The sequence below is a fragment of the Heloderma suspectum genome, chromosome 2 (assembly GCF_057233095.1).
Source record: "Heloderma suspectum isolate Gila_16-S chromosome 2, 16-S_ref, whole genome shotgun sequence".
NCBI classification, from domain to species: Eukaryota; Metazoa; Chordata; class Lepidosauria; order Squamata; family Helodermatidae; genus Heloderma; species Heloderma suspectum.
Genome location: NC_139459.1, coordinates 375368103 through 375390518, shown reverse-complemented (window position 1 = coordinate 375390518; position 22416 = coordinate 375368103). Strand labels below are relative to the sequence as shown.

Below are 22416 nucleotides of genomic sequence, written 5' to 3'. Positions count from 1 at the left end.
TCATGCCCTGCTTGTGGGTCCCTTGTCGACAGTTGGCCGCTGTGCGAACAGCATGCTGGAGTAGATGGACCCTTGGCCTGACCCAGCAGGGCTCTTCTTGTGTTCTTTTGAAATTCATGGAGGAGAAGGCTATCGATGATTACCAGTCCTGATAGTTATATGCTGCCTCCGGTATCAGAGGCAGCATTCCTATGTTTCCACAATGGAAGAAAGGGTGGGATATAAATGTAATAAATAAAGGTGCACCAGTTGCCGGGGAACATGGGTGGGAGGGTGCTGTTGCACTCATGTCCTGCTTGTGGGCTTCCCATTGGGGCAGCTGGTTGGCCGCTGTGTGAACAGAGTGCTGGACTGGATGGACCCTTGGTCTGATCCTGCAGGGCTCCTCTGAGGTTCTTAATTGCAGAAGCGCTGCTGGCTGCATTGGTGTAGCTAGGTAATTTTAGAGCTTGGACTTAATGGTCTTATGTATTCAGTTGTGAAATACTCAACTCACATCCCCCCCCCTGCCGCCATCCTGTGCTTTACCACTGCTTCTACATTCCTTTTACCTTAAAATGTTTGCCAACCCTGGCTTAAAAAAGAATACTCTGTGCATGTGCAGTTTTATTTATTTATTTATTTATTGCATTTATACCCCGCCTTTCTCCCTCTTGCAAGGAACTCAACAAGGAACTTTTTGCATTTTAAAGACACTTAAAGCATAGCACCATCATGATTAAAGGCATCAAATTCTGCTTCTGCCGGGGACTGGGCTGCGGGGCCCTGGGCTTGTCCCAGCGGCTGATTAACCCTTTCCCTGAAGCCCATTTTTCCAATCAAAATCACAGCCGCGTTACCGTTCATAATGCAGATGGGCCGCTGAATTCCTGCGGGATGGGGAGCAGCTGGGATTTTATTTATTTATTTATTTATTTATTTATTTTATTTCTGTACCGCCCAATAGCTGAAGCTCTCTGGGCGGTTCACAAAAATTAAAGTAAATTTCAATAAAATCGATTGCCAAAATGAGCTACAGGGGAAGAGTTCATCACTCTTTGCCCAGCAGCGCTTTGGCAATCTACAGCACCCTCTCTATTCCCATCCCCTGGAAAAAAGAAGAAAAAAAAGACCTGGAAAATGGATAATAAAACTGAGCTACAAAGCAGGGTTGTTGTAAAGCGTTCTTGGCCTCTTGCCCCATCTCTATCCTGCAAAATTAACAGTGGGCGACATCGCGGGGCTCTCCGGGCTTTTGCAGGGCAAGGGATATAGGAACGTAAGGAGAGCCCTGCTGGATCAGCCCAAGGGTCCATCTAGTCCAGCATTCTGTTCACACAGTGGCCGACCAGCTGTCGACCCGGAACCCACAGGCAGGACGGGAGTGCCACAGCACCTTCCCGCCCATGTTCCCCAGCCACTGGATGAGGAGGTGCATCCTCTCTGAGCTTGATCGGGAGGTTCCTGGTCAAAAGCGTGAGAGGGTCCCACGTCCTAGAGAGGCAGCTCAGAAGCAGGGACACTCACTTCCTGTCCCGACCACGCCCACCCCAAAGGGGTGACCGGTGAGCGCGAGGCGCTTCTGGAAGGAGGGGAGTCGGAACCACGGCGGGGGAAGGGGTTTCGGAAGTGCCCGAGGGGCTAGAAGCCGAGGGAGCAAAGGGCAGTCAGTCTGGGAAGGAGGCAGCCGGGGATCTCCTTTTATCCCCCCCCCCCCGGAGTTTATTTATCCGCATTGTGCCAGAGCACCAATTGTGCACCCTTACAGTAGCGCAACGCGATGTGCACCGGGTACTGCTCTTAGGGCGCAATCCTATGGCTGCTAGTCCCACGCCTCGAGGCCGGTTCCCAGAGAACCGAACCCCAGCCCCTGCCGCACCGCATCTTAGGCATTGTGGATCGGCTCTGCACTTGTAAGAGCAGTGTGGAGCGGCGAAAGTGGGGTGTTCCTGGGGGCGGGGAGGTCGGAAATGCTGGTATGCCACATCCTACGTATTCTCCGGTCGCCGCTTCCCACGCTTCGAGGTCCCACAGCTAGACAGCCGGAATTGGCTATCTAGCTGTGAAAGCCAGGTGGAGGGAGCGAGGAGGAGATCCCCTCCTCACCTCTCCTCCCACCCTGCACTGGATAGGCGATCGCCCCCGGGCTCAGAAGCGACCTTCGATCCAGATGGGCTTGCGCCCTTAATCTCTGAGCACAGCGGAAGGACTCTTTCCCGCCCCTGACTCTAGTATTTGTCCTCTTTTCCTTCGGGGAAAAGCCCTGGTTGCTGATCACTCACTTTTGCTTCTAAAATATCTTCCTGCCTCCAGAAAAACAAGGTGTTTCCAGATGGAGAGCTCCTAGTGCTACCAAGACATCGTGCAGCTATTCCTTCTTTGCTTCCTTAACGGATTTTCGGTGGTAAGAGGAAAAAAAAGACAGAAGGAATGGCAGGAAAACATGGGACGGTTACAAATGGAAGACATAGCCATCTGGACCCCCTGTAAAATTCTGTGAATGAGGCAGGGCGATGTTGCAATGAAAGGCTAGTCTGGAAGCCCCCTAATACTTTCTACACAGAACCACTCTTTGGTTTTAGCGACCTTCATAGCCCCTCCTGTCTGGCATTCCATGCCTTAAGAAAGAAATTGGCTGACAAAGGTGGGGGCCTTTCAGCAGCCTTGGAAGCCATCTTCAAGTAAAGATAATAAATGGAGGCGCAAGACTCAGCTGGCTGTGAAGCAGAAAAAGGCCCTGACACAACTGAGGCTGGGAACACTGGGGGATTCTGGGAAAGAACAGTGCAGAAAATCCTGGGTGAGGACAGCTTCAGTCTGGACGTACAGCACCAGCACTTCAGGGAGTTTTGCTACCAGGAGGGGAAGGGCCCCCGAGAGGTTTGCAGCCAACTCCACAAACTTTGCCATCAGTGGCTGAAGCCAGAAAGGCACACGAAGTCCCGAATCCTGGACCTGGTAATTTTGGAGCAGTTCCTGACCATCCTGCCCGCAGAGATGGAGAGCTGGGTGAGAGAATGTGGAGCACAGACCAGCTCCCAGGCAGTGGCCCTGGCTGAAGGTTTCCTCTTGAGCCAGGCAGAGGACAAGAAGCAGGAAAAGCAGCAGGTGAGGATGTTGCATCCTGACAGTTCCAAGGGGCAGATAACATAATCCTTTGCCTGCCCCATTCCTTTCCTTTCTTAATGCCTCTGCCCTTTCCCTGCCTGGGATCTTCAGGTGTTCCAGTCGGAGGGAAAAACAGAAGTGGTCAGCAATTTCCCTGAGCCAGAGAAGGTTCCCCGGGATCCCACAGGGAGGCTGCCATGGAGGGAGATCATACGGGCAGGTGATGGCCGTGCCGCATCGCTGGGTAAGGATTGACGGGCATGTATTTCAATGTGATCTCAATCTCTTGTTGAGTGTGCTGACTGCCGTCATGTTTCCCTGGAGCTTGAGGTAGGAAAATGCTCGTCTCCAGCCTCTTTCATTGTTTAAAAATGTGTGCATTTACAACGCAGGAAGACTTCACATGAGTCCATCCCAGCACTCAGAATTGAAACCAAGAGGTTAAAACCTGGTTTCCAACTCTGGCTTGTCGGGAGAGAGAAGCCAGAGTACCAGGTTTAGTCATCACTCTGGGCACTGGCAATCTAAATGCATGTGTGCCAGTGTGGCGTAGTGGCGAGAGTGTTAGACTGGGAGCCCAGAGATCCAGGTTCTAGTCCCCACTCAGCCATGGAAGCTCCCTGGGTGACTTTGGGCCAGTCACAGTCTCTCAGCCCAACCTACCTCACAGGGTTGTTGTTGTGAGGATAAAATGGAGAGAAGGAGGATATTGTATTGGGAAAAAGGCGGGATATAAATAAATATAATAATAATAATAATAATAATTGTAAGCCGCCTTGGGTTCTTTGCAAGAGGAAAAAACGCAGGATATAAATGCAATAAATAACCCAGGATGTTTTAAAAGCCTGAGTTGCTGTGATGTGCAAACTGGGCCTTTAATTATTCTTATGTCCAGCAGTTATTTCGGGGAGCATCTTCTCTCCTATGTGCCTCTGCTCTAACTTCCAGAACTTTGAATGAAGTTCTGTCCCTATCTTCAGTGTGAACAGTGTGGTTCCCTTCCCCCTGGGGGTTCATGATCTCTTGCTATTTTTCACCGAGGAGTGAAAAGGTGTCTCTTTAGGTAAGCTTTTGGAGAACAGATGAGGGTCTAGTCTTTTCTTTGTAAAGTTGGTGGGATTTAGTCTGATCTTTGGGTTTTAACTTTAGTCAGTCTGGCTGCTCTTTTCTGTTAATTATTGTGTTTTCTAGCATCACTGTTTTGCTGGGTTTGGGTTTTATGGAAAGTGTCGGTGGAACTGTTGGTTAAAAGGTTGTCCAGAAATATAGTCACTCGTATAAGAACGCAAGACGAGCACAAAAGAAGTCAGACAGAAAATCAGACTCAGCAGCATAAAGGGGCCACAAGAAATGCCTTAGTGGAGTGAAGGCTTTTTACCCAGGAACGGAAACTGTATGGGGAAGGCATTCCAAAGGGGGCACCATAATAGAAAAGGCCCTTGTATGCACTCTCAGATCTAAGACAGCCAGTGTGGTGTAGTGGTTAGTGTGTTGGATTGGCTCAGGAGACCCGCTTCGCCATGAAGCTCACTAGGTGACTTCGGGCCAGTCACTGACTCTCAGCCTGGCCTACTTTACAGAGCTGTTGTGAGGATAGAATGGAGAGGAGGAGGACAATGTAAGCTGCTGTGGGTTCCTTGTAAGAGGGGAAAAAAGTGGGATAGAAATATAAGTATTATTATTAATTATATATATAATTATATATAACTATAATTAATAATATTAACAATAATAATAATTAACAATAACAATAATAATAATAAAAAACCACTGTAAGGGCTTATGACCAGAATTTCTATTCCACCAGGCTTTTCTATTCCACCAGGCAAGGAAGGTGTAAGTTACCTTATAAATAAAAACATTTAAAAGTGTGGGAGAAAGTCCTCTCTGAGGTATGCAGGTCCCAGGCCATTTAGAACTTTGATACTACGGACCAGTGCCTTGAATAGGGCCAACAGGATCAAGCATTCTGACCGCCTCCTTTATCTCCCTCACAGGCAGTGACGTGACCTGGGCACTTCATTCCAGGTCTTCGCCTCTTTGTGAGGGAGCAGAAACACTTGCTGCACAGTCGCTGGATCAGGTAGGAGAAGAATGACTGGAGAGCCCAGGGGACAGACTTGGTGCTTCTGCCCCCTGTCTAAAATAGTCTGGATCCTGTCAAAACTGCCCACTGGGGAGGCTTTGGATGCAAGCAAGGAAGCACTGGCTCTTGCAGCAGAACTTTCAGCCACCTCACTTCTACCGTCTTCTTGGATCATTGCATTATCTGTGAGGAGAAACTGTTTTCTTCTTTCAGGGTCTGGTGGCCTTTGAAGAGGTGGCTGTGCATTTCACGGGGGAGGAGTGGGCTCTGCTGGATCCGGGCCAGAGGGCCCTTCATGAAGAAGTTCTGGAGGAGAATTATGGGTATCCAACCTCTCTGGGTAAGGCTCCCTCTTTGCCTTGGCCGAGAGATTCTGAAAGCAAGAATTGCTGCTATTGCTGATTAATGTCGGTGCATTGTAGGGATGCCATCGAGGACTTCAGTGGCTGGTCTGCGTTCTTCAGACGTTGTATTTGTTTGTTCATAAAGTGTATTAGCCATGATTCCAAGCGGGGCCTCACAAGGAGACGTTCCTACAATCCTAGAGATAATGGTGCAATGATCATTGGCCAAGTTCACACATCACAGCTCCCCTGAGGGCTACCAGGGTTTCAAACAGAACCCTAAGTAGCCGTGAATAAGCAGGAATGAGCAATCATGCTGGCTTCTGCTTGCCCACATCTCCTGAGTTAAACAACCCAGGGATATGCCATCCCTGGACTGTTTAGTGTGGCATTTGAACCCAGAAATGGAGGTTGTTGGAGGAAGAACAAGCCAGGCTTGTAACCCATGGTTTGTTCTTGGGTTACAAGTCGTCCCCTAGGTTAACTCCTCAGAAGTGGGCCGGCAGTGAGGAGCCAACATGCTTGCTTGCCCCTGCTTTGCTATCAGAAACCCACAGTTAACAAACTGTGGGTTGTTTTTGACGTGCAAACCGGGTCCTAAGGTCAGTTTGGAAATGCTAAAACGTAATTTTAGTTGTCATCAGCTCTTTCTGTGATTCAGCACCTGACATCTTCCAGATTTAATGCCGAGGATTTTGCGGGGTGCGGGTGGGAGGGTCAAATGGAACCCGCACCAGGCTGGACTACGTAATGGCCTCCCCTTGGGATACCGGGTTGTGGCTTCTGTTCGCTGTGCCATGGCTAAGAGGTACACTACTGCCACCTTCTCTATGGCTGCCTTCCCAGGGCAAATTTAAGCATGTTGGGCAAGCAGCAGCCATGTTCTGGCAAGAGATTGATGCTTCCAGTACCTTCACCTCCACCCCTTGCTGCATACATATGTGCAGGAATTAAGGTGTCTTGTCACCTCTTCTTTTTATTGGGCTCAAGGTAAAGGGTGGAGGTTCATATAGGCTTCTTTGCCATTCCTAAATATTTGTTATTACTGGAAGTGCTGGGAGTAACTGATCTGTTTCCTCCCTCCGAATAAGGGCTTCTAATTCCCAAACCTGATCTTGCCTCCTGCCTGGAAGAAGGGGAAGATCCTTTTGTCGAGGGCTTTGAGGATGGAGAGACATCACCAGGTAGCTGCTTGGTTATGTCAAGTTAATATTTATACCACTTCTTGGGCCAAGGCCTCAAGCAGGGTACAGGAAACATCAAAATATATAATCAAAACAATACAGTTAAAATCACAGGAATCAAATTTAAAAGAAAGCAGTGCTAACCTTTATAGGTCTAGGCAGCCACAAGAACCAAGGGGACAAAAACAAAACCCCCTCAGTCATAAAAAGACACTGGAAAGAATGGCGCACCAGCTGAAGCAACACTCGACGTCAGCCACCACCTGAGGGTTCCTCGCCATCAAGATCATGGTGGGGACCACTGTCGGGTGTATCAGACTATGAGTTCTCCTGGCAGCGCTGTCTTCTAGCCAAATGAGTTCTCATGAGTTCTCATGAGTTTCTGTGAGTTCTCATGAGTTCCTTTGAGTTCTCATGAGTTCTCCTGGCAGCGCTGTCTTCTAGCTACATGAGTTCTCATGAGTTTCTATGAGTTCTGATGAGTTCTCCTGGCAGCGCTGTCTTCTAGCTAGATGAGTTCTCATGAGTTTCTATGAATTCTCATGAGTTACTTTACTATGAGTTCTCCAGGCAGCGCTGTCTTCTAGCTAAATGAGTTCTCATGAGTTTCTTTGAGTTTTCACGAGTTCTCCTGGCAGCGCTGTCTTCTAGCTAAATGAGTTCTCATGAGTTTCTTTGAGTTTTCACAAGTTCTCCTGGCAGCGCTGTCTTCTAGCTAAATGAGTTCTCATAAGTTTCTTTGAGTTCTCACGAGTTCTCCTGGCAACGCTGTCTTCTAGCTAGATGAGTTCTCATAGATTCATAGATTCACAGAATAGTAGGGTTGGAAGGGGCCTGCAAGGCCATCGAGTCCAACCCCCTGCTCAATGCAGGAATCCAAGTCAGAGCATCCCTGACAAATGGCTGTCCAGCCTCGTCTTGAAGTCCTCCATTGTGGGAGAGCCCACCACCTCTCCAGGTAATTGGTTCCATTGTCGTATTGCTCTTACAGTCAGGAAGTTTTTCCTGATGTTCAGCCGGAATCTGGCTTCCTGTAACTTGAGCCCATGATTCCGTGTCCTGCACTCTGGGATGATCAAGAAGAGATCCTGGCCTTCTTCTCTGTGACAACCTTTCAAGTACTTGAAGAGTGCTATCATCTCTCCCCTCAGTCTTCTCTTCTCAAGGCTAAACATGCCCAGTTCTTTCAGTCTCTCTTCATAGGGCTTTGTTTCCAGTCCCCTGATCATCTTTGTTGCCCTCCTCTGAACCCTCTCCAATTTGTCTGCATCCTTCTTAAAGTGTGGTGCCCAGAACTGGACACAGTACTCCAGATGAGGCCTAACCAGTGCTGAGTAGAGGGGAACTAGTACTTCCCGGGATTTGGAAGCGATGCTTCTATGAATGTAGCCCAAAATAGCATTGGCCTTTTTTGCAGCCACATCACATTGTTGCCTCATATTCAGCTTGTGATCGACAACAATTCCAAGATCCTTCTCGCTTGTAGTGTGGTTGAGCCACGTATCCCCCATCTTGTAACTGTGCATTTGGTTTCTTTTTCCTAGGTGCAGAACTTGGCATTTGTCCCTATTAAATGTCATTCTGTTGTTTTCTGCCCAGCGCTCCAGTCTATCCAGATCACTTTGAATTTTGTTTCTGTCTTCCAAAGTATTAGCTATCCCTCCCAATTTTGTGTCATCTGCAAATGTGATCAGCATTCCCTGCACCTCCTCCTCCATGTCATTAATAAAAATGTTGAAGAGCACTGGGCCCAGGACTGAGCCCTGCGGTACCCCACTCGTTACCTCTCCCCAGCTTGAGAAGGTCCCACTGATCAGCACTCTTTGAGTCCGATTCTGTAGCCAACTGTGGATCCACTGGATCGTTGTTTCATCTAGCCCACTTTGAGCTAGTTTGCTCATCAGGAGATCATGGGGCACTTTGTTGAAAGCTTTGCTGAAGTCGAGGTATATGATGTCTCTCATGAGTTTCTATGAGTTCTCATGAGTTTCTTTTGAGATACTATGAGTTCTCCTGGCAGTGCTGTCTTCTAGCTAGTTGAGTTCTCATGAGTTTCTGTGAGTTCTTGTGAATTTCTTTGAGTTACTATGAGTTCTCCTGGCAGCGCTGTCTTCTAGCTAGATGAGTTCTCATGAGTTCTCCTGGCAGCGCTGTCTTCTAGCTAGATGAGTTCTCATGAGTTCTCCTGGCAGCGCTGTCTTCTAGCTAGATGAGTTCTCATGAGTTCTCCTGGCAGCGCTGTCTTCTAGCTAGATGAGTTCTCATGAGTTCTCCTGGCAGCGCTGTCTTCTAGCTAGATGAGTTCTCATGAGTTTCTGTGAGTTCTTGTGAATTTCTTTGAGTTACTATGAGTTCTCCTGGCAGCGCTGTGTTCTAGCTAGATGAGTTCTCATGAGTTTCTGTGAGTTCTTGTGAATTTCTTTAAGTTACTACGAGTTCTCCTGGCAGCGCTGTCTTCTAGCTAGATGAGTTCTCATGAGTTTCTGTGAGTTCTCCTGGCAGCCCTTTCTTCTAGCTAAATCTCACTCAGTTGCCATTTGCAAAATCTTTCAGGCAAAACAGTGAGGGGGAAGGGAGGGGGGTGGCGGATACAGTGCGAGATCAGCCTCCCCCAACCTGGTGCCTTCCAGATGTTTTGGACTACAACTTCCATCAGCCCCAACCAGAATGGCCAGTGGTCAGAGATGGTGAGAATTGTCATCTAAAACATCTGGATGATGCCAAGTTGGGGGAGGGGGTGCTAGATGATTTGTGTACAAACTGTGAGCGAAATATCTATGTAGTAGCAGGTCTCATCGAACACACCAAGATCCATAGAATATACTGTTGGTCCATCTTGCCCAGTACTGTCCACTCTTAACCAGCAGTGGCCCTGCAAGGTCTTTGCTGATGCTCTTCCCATCCCGCTATGTCACCTCCTTCAATTGATGGTGCTAGAAAATTGAATTTGGGAGATTATTCATGTAGCGTAGGCGTGGGCAACATGCGGCCTTCCAGATGTTCTGGCCTACAACTCCCAGCAGCCCTCACCAATGGCTAGGGCTGCTGGGAGTTGTAGGCCGGAACATCTGGAAGGCTGCAAGTTGCCCACCACTGATGCAGAGTATCCAAAACTCTATACCCAGCATCACGTTGTCATTCACTGGCAGCCAGTATGGCAGGATCTGCTTTTGCTCTGTCTTTTCTTTAGTGCTGTGTACACAGAGCAGTTTATTGGGTTTGTTCCCAGCTATGAGGATCCATTTCTCGCTGATCGGGCTTCTCTCTCTATTCCTGCAGGTGATGGGAGTGAGAGTGAGAAAGGGAATGAACATCAGAGGAGGAAGCCTGAAGCAAAACAGAAATGGAGGAAGAAACCTGTTGCTTATGATGGTGCTAACTTGCATGAAATCCCAATGTTAGAAGAATGCCAGGCAGGAAACAAAGGGAACAAATTCCCTCAACATGCAAAAATCTTAAAGGGTAAATCAAATGTTAACACTCTCCAAGGAGTTCACACTGGGGAGAAGCCACATAAATGCTCAGAGTGCAGAAAGAGCTTCAGTAGGACAGGTAACCTTACAAAGCATAAAATAATTCATACAGGAGAGAAACCATATAAATGCTCACAGTGTAAAAAGTGCTTCAGTCACGTAACGAACCTTAGACAGCACTGCCAAATTCACACAGGGGAGAAACCATATAAATGCTCAGAGTGTGGAAAGAGCTTCAGTCGCAGTGCAAACCTTACAACACATCGCAGAATCCACACAGGGGAGAAACCATATGCTTGCTCAGAGTGTGGGAAGACCTTCAACCAGAACGTAAACCTTAGGTTGCATCAAAGTGTCCACACAAGGGAAAAACTACATACCTGCTTAGCGTGTGGAAAGAAGTTCAAGTCAAGCTCAGGCCTGAGATCACATAAAACCATCCACACACAGGAGAGGCCATTTAAGTGCTCAGAGTGTGGAAAGAGCTTCAGGCAAAAGACACACCTTACTAAACATCAAAGAGTACACTCAATAGAGAAATCCTATGAATGTTTGGAGTGTGGAAAGAGTTTCAGCCAGAGCGCAGCGCTTAAGGATCACCAAATAACTCACACAGGAGAGAAACCATATAAATGTTCTGAGTGTGGAAAGAGCTTCCCTTACAGGAGAACCCTTACTTTCCATCAAAGACTTCACACACGGGAAAAAACATATAAATGCTTGGAGTGTGGAAAGAACTTCAGCCAGAGCAGACACCTTATCTCACATCAAAGAATTCACTCGGGGGACAGACCATATAAGTGTTCCATATGTGGAAAGAGCTTCAGTAAACAAAGTAACCTCACACAACATCAAAGCATTCATACAGGAGAGAAACCATATAAATGCTTGGAGTGTGGAAAGAGCTTCATCCAGAGCAGAAACCTTCGCTTGCATCAAAGAATTCACACAGGGGAGAGACCACATAAATGCTTAGAGTGTGGAAAGAGCTTCAGTAAGATTGGAAACCTTACACAACATCAGTTAATTCACACAGGAGAGAAACCATATAAATGCTCCACGTGTGGGAAGAACTTCAGCCGGCATGCACACCTTACACAACATCAATTAATTCATTCAGGGGAGAGACCATACAGATGTTCCACATGTGGAAAGAGCTTCAGTAGGATCAGTTATCTTACACAACACCAAAGCATTCATACAGGAGAGAAGCCATATAAATGTGTAGAGTGTGGAAAGAGCTTCAGCCAGAACAGACACCTTCGCTTGCATCAAAGATTCCACACAGGGGAGAGACCATTCAAATGTTCCACGTGTGGAAAGAGCTTCAGTAGGATTGGTAACCTTACACAACATCAATTCATTCATACAGGAGAGAAACCATTTAAATGCTCAGATTGTGGAAAGAGCTTCAATCGTAGCACAAACCTTTCTTCTCACAAAAGAATCCACATGGGGAAGAATCCTATAAATCCAAGCAACGTTGGGAGTGTGGAATGAAATGCTGATAAGACTCGTGCTTCCATATCAAAAGATTCAGACTCGAACAATAAGGCTTGAGTTTTCTCACCATTGTATTGAATGGTACATCCATGAATTTCACTAGAGCAGGGGTGTAGACCTCCGAATTGGGACCTCGGGTGGGATGGATTCAGCCCTCAGGCCTGAGGCTTAACACCCCTGTGCTAGAGAGTTTAGTTTCCTTTTCGATTTGCGCCCTGTGGAGATGTCGGAGGTTGTTTGCGGGGCCTATTAATTGACAAATATTTTAGGGCATGTTCCTGTGGCCACTAGTCAGCAGCTAGATGGCCATAGGATTGGTTGGTTCCTGGAAACCGACCTTGGAGCCTGCACTCCAAGGTCGGTTCTTGGAGAACTGACCTCCACCCCCTCCCACGCCACCTGTGTGGATCAGCCCTGCGCTCCTTGCTCAGAAGAGCAGCGTGGAGCAGGGGAAACGGCGTTCCCGATGGTGGGCAGGATGGAAGTGCCGGTACCACACTTCCTATGTGTCATCCGGCCTCCCCACCCCATGCTCCGAGGTCCCGCAGCTAGGCAGCCAGAATTGGCTGTCTAGCCACAACTTCTGGGCGGCGGGAGCGTGGAGGAGATGTGCTCCTCACTGCTCCTCCCGCCCTGCAGCAGATAGGCGGTCGCCCCCAGGTTCGAAGGCGACTGTCGATCCCCATAGGATTGCTCTCTTGCTCGTCTCTTATAGACGCTTCGTTTTTAGCTTTTTAAATGCTGTAATTTCATGCTATTTGTATTTATTGTGGTGGCTCCTTGAGGCGCCGGCAGAGTCCCATGTGCGTGTGCGTGTCTGTGTGTGCGAGACTGTGTAGGAGGGTCGGGTGCATCTGGGGTGCGTGCCAGCGGCCCCTGATGTGCTTGTCTAGAGCGAATTTCATTTAAAAGTTAGGCTGCCTTTAGACCCTCTCAAGGTGGGATAAAAACCATACAAAAATATACAAATAGGCAAATGTATATATATATAAAAACCAGTACGCTGACGGCACCCAACTCTACTTTTCCTTTCCATCTAATTCCAAGGAAGCTGTTGGGGTGCTGAACCGGTGTCTGTCGGCTGTAGTGGACTGGATGAGGGCAAACAAATTGAAGCTTAATCCAGGCGAGACAGAGGTACTCCTGTCGAAAGGTAGATCAGGGAATAGGGATTCAGCTTGTGCTGGATGGGGTTACACTCCCCTGAGGTTAGTGAGGGATACTAAAAGCAACAAAAAGGCTTTCTTCAGCTACATGCATAGTAAAAGACAGAGGAAAGAAATGGTGGTTCAGCTATTAAATAAGGATGACAAAATGATCACAGATGACAAAGAAAAGGCAGAAGTGCTCAATTCCTACTTTGGCTCAGTCTTCTCCCAAAAGAGGGTCTATGACCCCTCTGGCAAATGCGAAGTACAGGCTGAAGGGGCAGGATTGGAGCTTGAGATTGATAGGCATATGGTCAAGGAACACCTGATTACTTTGAATGAGTTCAAATCTCCAGGGCCAGATGAACTGCACCCTAGAGTAATAAAGGAACTGGCAGAAGAACTCTCAGAACCACTGCCTGTTCTCTTTGAGAAATCATGGAGGACGGGGAAAGTGCCAGATGACGGGAGGAGGGCTAATGTTGTCCCTATCTTCAAAAAGGGTAAAAAGGAGGAACCTGGGAACTACAGACCAGTCAGTCCCATCAATCCCTGGGACAATTTCTGGAGCAGATTATAAAGCAATCCATCTGTAAGCACCTTGAAAACGATGCAGTGATTACTCGAAGCCAACATGAATTTGTCAAGAACAAATCCTGCCAGATGAATCTGATCTCATTTTTGGATCAAGTAACCTCCCTTGTGGACTGTGGGAATGCTGTGGACAGAATATAACTTGACTTCAGCAAAGCTTTTGACAAAGTGCCACATGATATCCTGATGAGCAAACTAGCTCAAAGTGGGCTAGATGAAACAACGATCCAGTGGATCCACAGTTGGCTACAGAATTGACTCAAAGAGTGCTTCTCAATGGGATCTTCTCAAACTTTGGAGAAGTAACAAGTGGGGTATAGCAGGGCTCAGTCCTGGGCCCAGTGCTCTTCAACATTTTTATTAATGACTTGGAGGAGGAGGTGCAGGGAATGCTGATCACATTTGCAGATGACACAAAATTGGGCAGGATAGCTAATACGTTGGAAGACAGAAACAAAATTCAAAGTGATCTGGATAGACTGGAGTGCTGGGCAGAAAACAACAGAATGACATTTAATAGGGATAAATGCCAAGTTCTGCACCTAGGAAAAAGAAACCAAATGTACAGTTACAAGATGGGGGATACTTGGCTCAACAACACTACAAGCGAAAAGGATCTTGGAATTGTTGTCAATCACAAGCTGAATAGAGCCAACAGTGTGATGTGGTTGCAAAACAGGCAAATACTCTTTTGGGCTGCATTAATAGAAGCATAGCTTCCAAATCCCGGGAAGTACTAGTTTCCCTCTACTCAGGAATGGTTAGGTCTCATGTGGAGTACTGTGGCCAGTTCTGGGCACCGCACTTTAAGAAGGATGCAGACAAGCTGGAGAGGGTTCAGAGGAGGGCAACAAAGATGATCAGGGGACTGGAAACAAAGCCCAAAGAAGAGAGACTGAAAGAACTGGGCATGTTTAGCCTTGAGAAGAGAAGACTGAGGGGAGATAAGATAGCGCTCTTCAAGGACTTGAAAGGTTGTCACACAGAGGAAGGCCAGGATCTCTTCTTGATCATCCCAGAGTGCAGGATACGGAAAAATGGGCTCAAGTTACAGGAAGCCAGATTCCGGCTGAACATCAGGAAAAACATCCTGACTGTTAGAGCAATACGACAATGGAACCAATGACCTGGAGAGGTGGTGGGCTCTCCCACACTGGAGGCATCCAAGACGAGGCTGGACAGCCATCTGTCAGGGATGCTCTGACTTGGATTCCTGCACTGAGCAGGGGGTTAGACTCGATGGCCTTGTAGGCCCCTTCCAACCCTGCTACTCTATGATTCCCCCTGAATACAGTTTCACAGCTTGGGTGTACTTCTGGACTCAGCCCTGAGCCTGGATGCCCAGGTTTCATCAGTGGCCAGGAGTGCATTTGCACAGCTAAAGCTAGTGCGCCAGCTGCGCCCGTTCCTTGAGATGCCTGACTTGGCCACAGTGACACATGCCTTAGTTACATCCTGTTTGGATTACTGCAACGTGCTCTACGTGGGGCTGCCTCAGAAGAGTGTTTGGAAACTTCAGCTGGTTCAAAGAGCTGCTGCCAGACTGGGGCTGGCTACAGGGAGCGTACAACTCCCCTGCTAAAACAGCTTCACTGGCTCCCAGTCTGTTTCTGGGCGCAATTCAAAGTGCTGGTCATGTCCTATAACGCCCTATATGGCTCGGGTCCAGGTGATCTGAAAGACCGTGTTCTCCCCTATGAGCCTACTCGTGCCCTGAGATCTTCAGGGGAGGGCCCTTTTCGTGGTCCCACCACCATCACAGGCACATCTGGTGGGAACATGGGAGAGGGCCTTCTCGGTGGCTGCCCCAAGGCTCTGGAACTCCCTTCCCAGGGAGGCGAGAGTAGCACCTCCTTGGTATGCTTTCGCAGACAGGTAAAAACTTTTTTGTTCTGGCAGGCCTTTGGGGATAGCTAGTCTGGACCTGTGAGAATATGATGAATGGATACTATATTTCTTGTTGTCTTTTAATGTTTTGATATTTTATAAAATTTTAATATTATTGATGATTTAATTATATTTTTAATTTTTGTATACTTCTATTTATACTTCTATTTATAGGTTTTAATTGTACAAGTTTTACTGTTGTAAAGCCTCCTTGTGTCCCAGTATTGGGGGGAAAGGCGGGATACAAATAAATTGTTATTATTATTACTACTACTACTACTACTACTACTACTACTACTATAAAATAGATTGCACCAGTGAAACCTGCAGCCCACTGATTATGGGAAGGCCAGTGAAAACAGGTGGGTCTTTAAAGCCTTCCTCAAGAGCTGCAAAGAAGGGGCCTGACGAACCCCTGATAGAAGCTGCTTCCAGAGGTGTGGGGCCATCGTGGAGAAGGCCCTCTCCCTTGTACTCACCAGTCTACCCACCCTTGGAGGCAGGCAAGTGAGAAGGGCCTTTGTTAATGATCTCAAAGTGCGGGCAGGCTGGTATGGGCCCCTTGGGCCCAAATAGGTTCCCCACCCCTGGCTACAACTGGGGAGACCCAACTCTAAATCTCCACTCAGCCATAAAGCTCACTGAGTGACCCTGGGCCAGTCGCAGTCTCTCAGACCTAGCCTCCCACCCAAGGAAATTGCAAGGCTAAAAGAGGGGAGGGGGAAGAACCATGTATAAATGTAATAAATAAAAATGAGACACATGAATAAAACACTTCATTCCAATATATTTCCACAAAAGACCTTCTTTCTATAAACTTGCTTTCAGTCACTTTATTTTTCTGAGTACATTCATAATGTACTTGGTTCCACATGGACCCATGGCCCGGCTGGAGTCCACCAGGAAAAGAGCCTTCAGTGTGGTGGCCCCCTTCCTGTGGAACTCCCGGCCTTTGGAGCTCAGGCAGGTGCCAATGTTGTGTTGCTTTCGGCGCCTCCTGAAGACATCGTTATTTTGAGAGGCCTCCCTTGAGTGACCTGCTGCGGTTTATTAAGTTCAGAATTTGTTTCTTTTTTAAATGTTTTAATATGGTGCTTTATTCTTTTATCTTTGTTGTTCACTGCTCCGAAATCTTTTAATGTGGAATGGTATATAAATATTGTAAATAAATAAATAAAGTAAGAGGAAAGCTTAGTCCCTCTTTCAATAACGGGCAAAACTTTTTGTTTCAACTGTAATCTGCCTTGCCTTACAATGCAAATATCCCTTTCTGTGTCCCTGCCATTGGCCATGCTGACTGGGGCTGATGGGAATTGTAGTCCAAAACATCAGGAGGGCCGCAGGTTGCCTCCCCCTGGTCTACACAGACTGGCAGGGACTTTTCAGGGTCTGAGACCAGAGTCTTTCCCAGCCTCCCTACCTGGAGGTGCCGGGGATTGGACCTGGGACCTTTTGCAAGCAAGACAATGGCCCTTCCACTGATGTGGCAGCTCAGGCCAATCTGTCATATTGGCATCATCGAGCCCCTGCTGCTCAGTTAGGAAATTCTATAATCCAAGAGAACTCTGGAATTAAAAATGAGATCCCAGTGCCAAATGCAACCCAGTTTAGCCTTCTGGCCCGGGAGGAGTAAAAGTGTTTCTGAAGTTTGCCAGATGAGAGACGGTAGTACCATGCCATTAGAGACAGATCGATAGCACCCTTTGCTGATTAGAAAGGTGTACTGATATGGGGTCCTGACTCTGTCAGTTCCCAGTCATCAATCAGATCCTTTTGGTTATCAGGATGAACTAAGACGCTTGTGCAAAAGATGCCAGTTTATTGATAGAAAATAGATGCAGAATATACGCAAACACAGGAAATTCACACCTCCCTTCAGGTGACAAAGCAGTTGCCACACCCTGAATGTCTATCTGGGTCCCCAAGATAGAGGAAGGACGTTCCTCAGGACCACAAGTTTCTCTAGGCCAGTAGCATGCAGGTTCCTCCTTAGAGTGAGACCAGAGATCAAAACTAACCTGCTTGACTTTATAGCTTTCTCCCTTCCCTCTCTCGAACCAACAGGCTGGCATGCAGAAACATACTCTCCTCCTAGAAGCAGGCGCGGGGCAGGCCTGACTCCACCTCAAAGGTCCTTGAAACCTACCCATACACTACGCTAAACATCTAAGGTCCTCATCTGGGTGCCTACTCCAAGGGAAGCTCGGAAGACAGCAATAAGGGAGAGGGCCTTCTCAGTGGTGCCCCCCCAATAATGGAATTTATTTTTATTTATTTCGGGGTGTTTTTACCCCACTCTTCAGCTGAAAAAGGCTCCCAGAGTGGCTTACAAAGATGAATATTAAGACAGTCCCTGCCCTCGAGCTTACAATCTAAAAGACACGACACAAAAGGAAAAGGGATTGGGAGGAAGGAGGGGAAGGAAAGCAAATACACCAGTGACTGATGTATGGGACCAGGTTGGTCTTCCCGATGAGGCCTGCCTGGCACCAACATTGTTATCTTTTCGGCACCAGGTTAAGACCTTTGTCTTCTCCCAGGCATTTGGCAGCATATGATGAATTTTAATTGATCCTGGATTGTCTTATGGTTATGGTTGATTGCTTGAGACTGCTTGTTTGAAGTTGTTTTAGATATATGTTCTCTTGTGTATATTGTCAGTTTGTGTGTTTTTTATGTAAATGACTTTTAATCTCTGTATACTGTATTTTTAACATTTTTAATCATTGTAAACTGCTTTGTAAATTGTAAATTGCTTTGGCAATTGGGCGGTATAGAAATGTAATAAATAAATATCCCAGCCTGGGAAGCTAATAAGAGAGAGCCTCTAGCATTCCTACTTAGGAGTAAAATCCTCCCATCTCGTGAATAAGATAAGACACCACTCTCTTTGGGAAAAGGGTGGGGTAACCAGGCATATGCATAGTTGTTGACATATGAAACTGCGCTTGATACCAATTAAGGCCTGGTATAAAAGGCCTGCATACTTAACCATAAAACTGCTAAATTACATAGGTCTGCTACCAGCATCTAAGAACTCTGTGAAGTCCACAGTTTGGTTCATTAACCAACTCACTACAAAAGGAATCCAGATAAGGAGATGCCAATTATAAATTTAGGGTGACGACTTTCACTTAGCAGGGTTCATGAGAGTACCATAAAACAAGGAGCTACATGATGAGGCCAACACTGAGAATTAAAGGCCCAGCCCTTACTTCCATTTCCAATTTGAACACCACCAAAATGCTGAGTTATCTTTACAGTGCCCCTTCCATCTTCTGTTTTATTTTATTTGCACGTGATGCCCTCTGGCCACCACATTCTGCAGGGACCCTGGATGGTTGCTGTGGCTTCATAGACCCCGTGAACCCTGTATTCCTCATCTTGGCACCCTTCAGCCGCATTGGACTACAACTCCCATCCTTCCCAACAAGGAAATGCTGGGGGGGGGGGATTGACACCGAGGATCTGACATTTATTTTCTTCCAAAATAATTTATTTATCCTGCCTTTCCACCAAAAAAAGACACTCAAGGCATCTAACAGTATAATGCAAACTAAACACAAAATCTTAATTAAAACCTAATATCAAACAAACAAATTGAAAGCACAACGATAAAAGGAATGGATCAGATTCTTTGATGCATTTAGAAAATACAAAGTGAAGTGGTGCCCTGCTTCTTGGGGAGGCCCAGCAATACAACAGCTGCATGGACAACAGGCAGAAATTCAACAGAGAAAGCCCACTCCTGTTTCTCCATGCTGGGAAATAATCTATCCCTCCCTCTTGAGCTATTTGCTCTGTTGCCAAAGGCACTGGAGGAACAAGCCCTGCAGTAGGTCCTGAATCAATGGCTACTAGCCCGGATGGCTATGTGCTGCCTCCAGCATGAGAGGCGGTATGCCTATGTACATCACTGGCTGGGGAACATGGGCAAGAGGGTGCTGTTGCACTCCTGTCCTGCTTGTGCTGGACTAGATGGACCCTTGGTCTGATCCAGCAGGGCTCTTCTGATGTTCTGATGTTCTTAATCCTGATCTGTCAATCCGGAGCAAAGGTGTTGAGTGTAAACACAAGACAAAAAACACCTTCACGCTTTTTTGTCCCTTGTTGCTTTCCGCAAGCTTCAGTTCAATCTATGGGTTAATCTGAAAGAGTATGAAGTAGAGAGACAAATGGGGGAGGGGAGCTGGGCCCCTTTTTTCTCCGTCCCCTTCCGTGTGAAAGGGGGTCTCAGATTTTCCCACATGCCAAGCTGCGAACTGGTGTGTTGTTCCAAGAAGAGCATTTGGGGTGCTGGGTGGGAAATCCTTCTGAGGGCTGCTGCTGCAGTGGGGGGGGGGTGAGACAAATGAGGAAGGGGGGTGAGGAGCCCACCCACCCCTGAGTGGCGGGGGAAGATGCCCAGCCAGAGAAGGGAGAGCAAAGGCAAGGAAGCACCTGCTGATGGGAGGCGAAGAAGGGGGCGGCTGAGAATAGCTAGTTCAGCTTTCCCTCACCTGATGCCTCCAGATGTGCAACTGCAACGCCCATCATCCCTCCCAGTAGTTTCACCCCATAGGGAGGTGGGCTGTGCAGTGGGTTTCTCTTCAATCTGCCCACCTGCCAGAGGCGTTGGTAGACCTGGGCTCATAGGCCCCTAGCCCCAAATCTATTACACAGGGCCCCAGATCTATTCCACAGAGTCCTGAGTGTCCAGTGATGCCAAGGGGAAGGTTTTTCTCTGTTTAGTCACCAAAAAAACTCCCTTCCCCACACGCTGAAATGCTCCTTTAAAAAAATCTTCCCCTGCATGGCAGTTAAGCGTAGACAAAGAGCTTTTTTTCTGTTGGTTTGGGATGATGTGGGACAGGATGCCAATTGCATGAAGAATTTATTTTGCTTCAGATTATTTGGATAAGAAATGAATGGGCATGTATTGGGAAGAGGCTGTAGCTCAGTGATAGAGCATTTGCTTCGATCCCTGACATCTCCAGGTAGGGCTGGAAAAACTGCCAGAAACACACGAGAGTCTGACACAGTTTAAGGCAGCTTCCGATGTTCCTATGATCTTCTGCTCATTTTTTATCACATGTATTAGATGGACACTAATATATGGGAGGCTTTTACTTTGGGAGGCTTAATACATTGGGAGGCTTTTACCTTAAAAGGCTGGATACAACTGCATCAGGTAAGAACATCAGAAGAGCTGTGCTGGATCAGATCAAGGGTCCCTCTAGTCCAGCATTCTGTTTGCACAGTGGCCAGCATCAGATAAATACATCAGAAATGTCTTCTGCAGCCTTCTCCAACCTGGTGCCCTCCAGATGTGCTGGACTGAGCAGGATGGGAATTTACTACAACACATCTCAAGGGTGCTATGTTGGGGAATGCTGCAGTCAACTATCCTGGCTTATTGATTAATTTGATGTATTTGTCTCCTGCCCTTGTAAGGTAAAACCCTCCCAAGGGTTGGGGGTGATGGAGATTGTAGTATGACATATATCTCAAGGGTGCTAGGTTGGGAAATGCTGCAGTAGGCAATCTGGGTGTATTCCTCTTTCAGTATTTACATTTGCCTTCCTATCCTACAGACAGAAGATGCAGTCACGCGCTGGAATCACCCGCTTTTAATTCTCAAACACCTTCCTGCCTAGAGACTGCCATAGTTCAGTCACAGAGCAAAGCGTTGATAGCTTGGGACTTAGCAGAGCAATTGCTGAAGGCAGTTCTTACCCTCAGGAGGAATCTCACAGAAGAACTCCTTTGAGCCTGTACAAGGCTGCCCCTGCAGCACAAAGTAGGGATGGAAGACCACGGCCCGAATGGCCCTGAAGCAGGAAGGGGCACGGAGGCTATCAAGGCAGAAAACACAGAGGAATTCTGAGAAAGGACAGTGCAGAAGATCCTGGCTGTAGACACTGTCAGCCCAGATGTAGAACTCTGGCAGTTCAAGCAGTTCTGCTACCAGGAGGCTGAAGGGCTGTATGCCCTGGCCGTGGGCTGCTAAGGTTTGGAGGTGCCGAGATAATGATAAGCCAGATCCAGGTTTGCTTACAAGGAACTATTATTGAGTACTTACAGCACACAGGCGTACCCAATGGTTGGATCAGACAGCTTCCTTGAACTCAGAGCCATGGGCAAAGTATATTGTTATGTTTTGACACACACATAATACATGGCATCCTGGTTGGGGATTATGGGAGCTGCAGTTCAACACATCTGGAGGACACCAGGCTGGGGAAGGCCTTCAGGCTCCAGGAGTTTTAGACCTGGCGGAGTGCCTGGCGGAGAGGGGGAGGAGCCTGGTGGGATAGGGGTGGGGCTGGTGAGTCAGGGTGTGTGGTCTAGCTATGCTTGATGGCTCAGGTTAAGAGCCTGCAAGGCTCTTGCCAAAAAGGTGTGCTCCTCTGTTACAGCAAAAGTGACAAAGGGTCTTGTGGTGCCTTGAAGAGCATTTTGAAAGAAGAGAATTATTGTGGATCTCGAAGGGGACAGCCCCCTAGTCATGGAGATATATGATATGGGGTAGTCCAAGGCTACTTTTGGGCTGCAGGGGCATATAAACTTTAGTTCCTCATTAGGTTTACCGACGGCGCTTTCATGCACATAAGGACCTAGTTGGAAACTTCAGCATCAAGGCGCCGTTTTAGTCTTCTGCAGCAAAACAGCCAAGAGTCTTGTGGCACCTTGAAGACTAACAAATTGATTACTGGCATAAGCTAGTCCAGGGAACAACGCCCTGCTCAGTGCAGGAGTCCAAGTCAGAGCACCCCTGACAGGTGGCTGTCCAGCCTCGTCTTGAACGCCTCCAGTGTGGGAGAGTCCCCCACCTCCCCAGCTGCATTGTCATATTGCTCTCACGGTCAGGACGTTTTTCCTGATGTTCAGTGGAGATCAGGCTTCCTGCAACATGAGCCCATTATTCCGTGCCTTGCATGGGCCAGCCCAGAAGGGCAATAGATGCAGTGCAAACAGAGTACAACCAGTTCCAGAAAAGGTATATTCCCATCCAGCGGAGGCTGGTGGCTCCGTGTCAGTGGGGCAGGGGATCCGCTCCGGGTTTCAGTCAGAACTCTACAGGAGCTATCCAAGGTGCTGAGCTCTATCAGCTCCTCGGATAGCACCTTT

The 22416-nt window shown here is 47.6% G+C and overlaps 1 protein-coding gene across 3 annotated transcripts in view; it reads left to right on the top strand.

The window, feature by feature from the left end:
• Positions 1-12810, top strand: part of LOC146356224 (uncharacterized) — a 34893-nt gene extending 22083 nt beyond the window's left edge. The window contains exons 1-7 of one of the 3 annotated variants that reach the window (XM_084831309.1): positions 564-1544; positions 2293-3087; positions 3199-3331; positions 5085-5170; positions 5387-5513; positions 6609-6701; positions 9981-12810. In XM_084831309.1, the coding sequence (XP_084687435.1) occupies positions 2674-3087; positions 3199-3331; positions 5085-5170; positions 5387-5513; positions 6609-6701; positions 9981-11674 (2547 nt within the window). In that variant the 5' untranslated portion in view covers positions 564-1544; positions 2293-2673 and the 3' untranslated portion in view covers positions 11675-12810. Of the gene's footprint in view, positions 1-563; positions 1545-1567; positions 3088-3198; positions 3332-5084; positions 5171-5386; positions 5514-6608; positions 6702-9980 lie in introns of those variants that run through there. The other 2 variants (XM_084831310.1, XM_084831311.1) reach the window with 2 other exon arrangements.
• The last annotated feature ends 9606 nt before the right edge of the window (positions 12811-22416 follow it).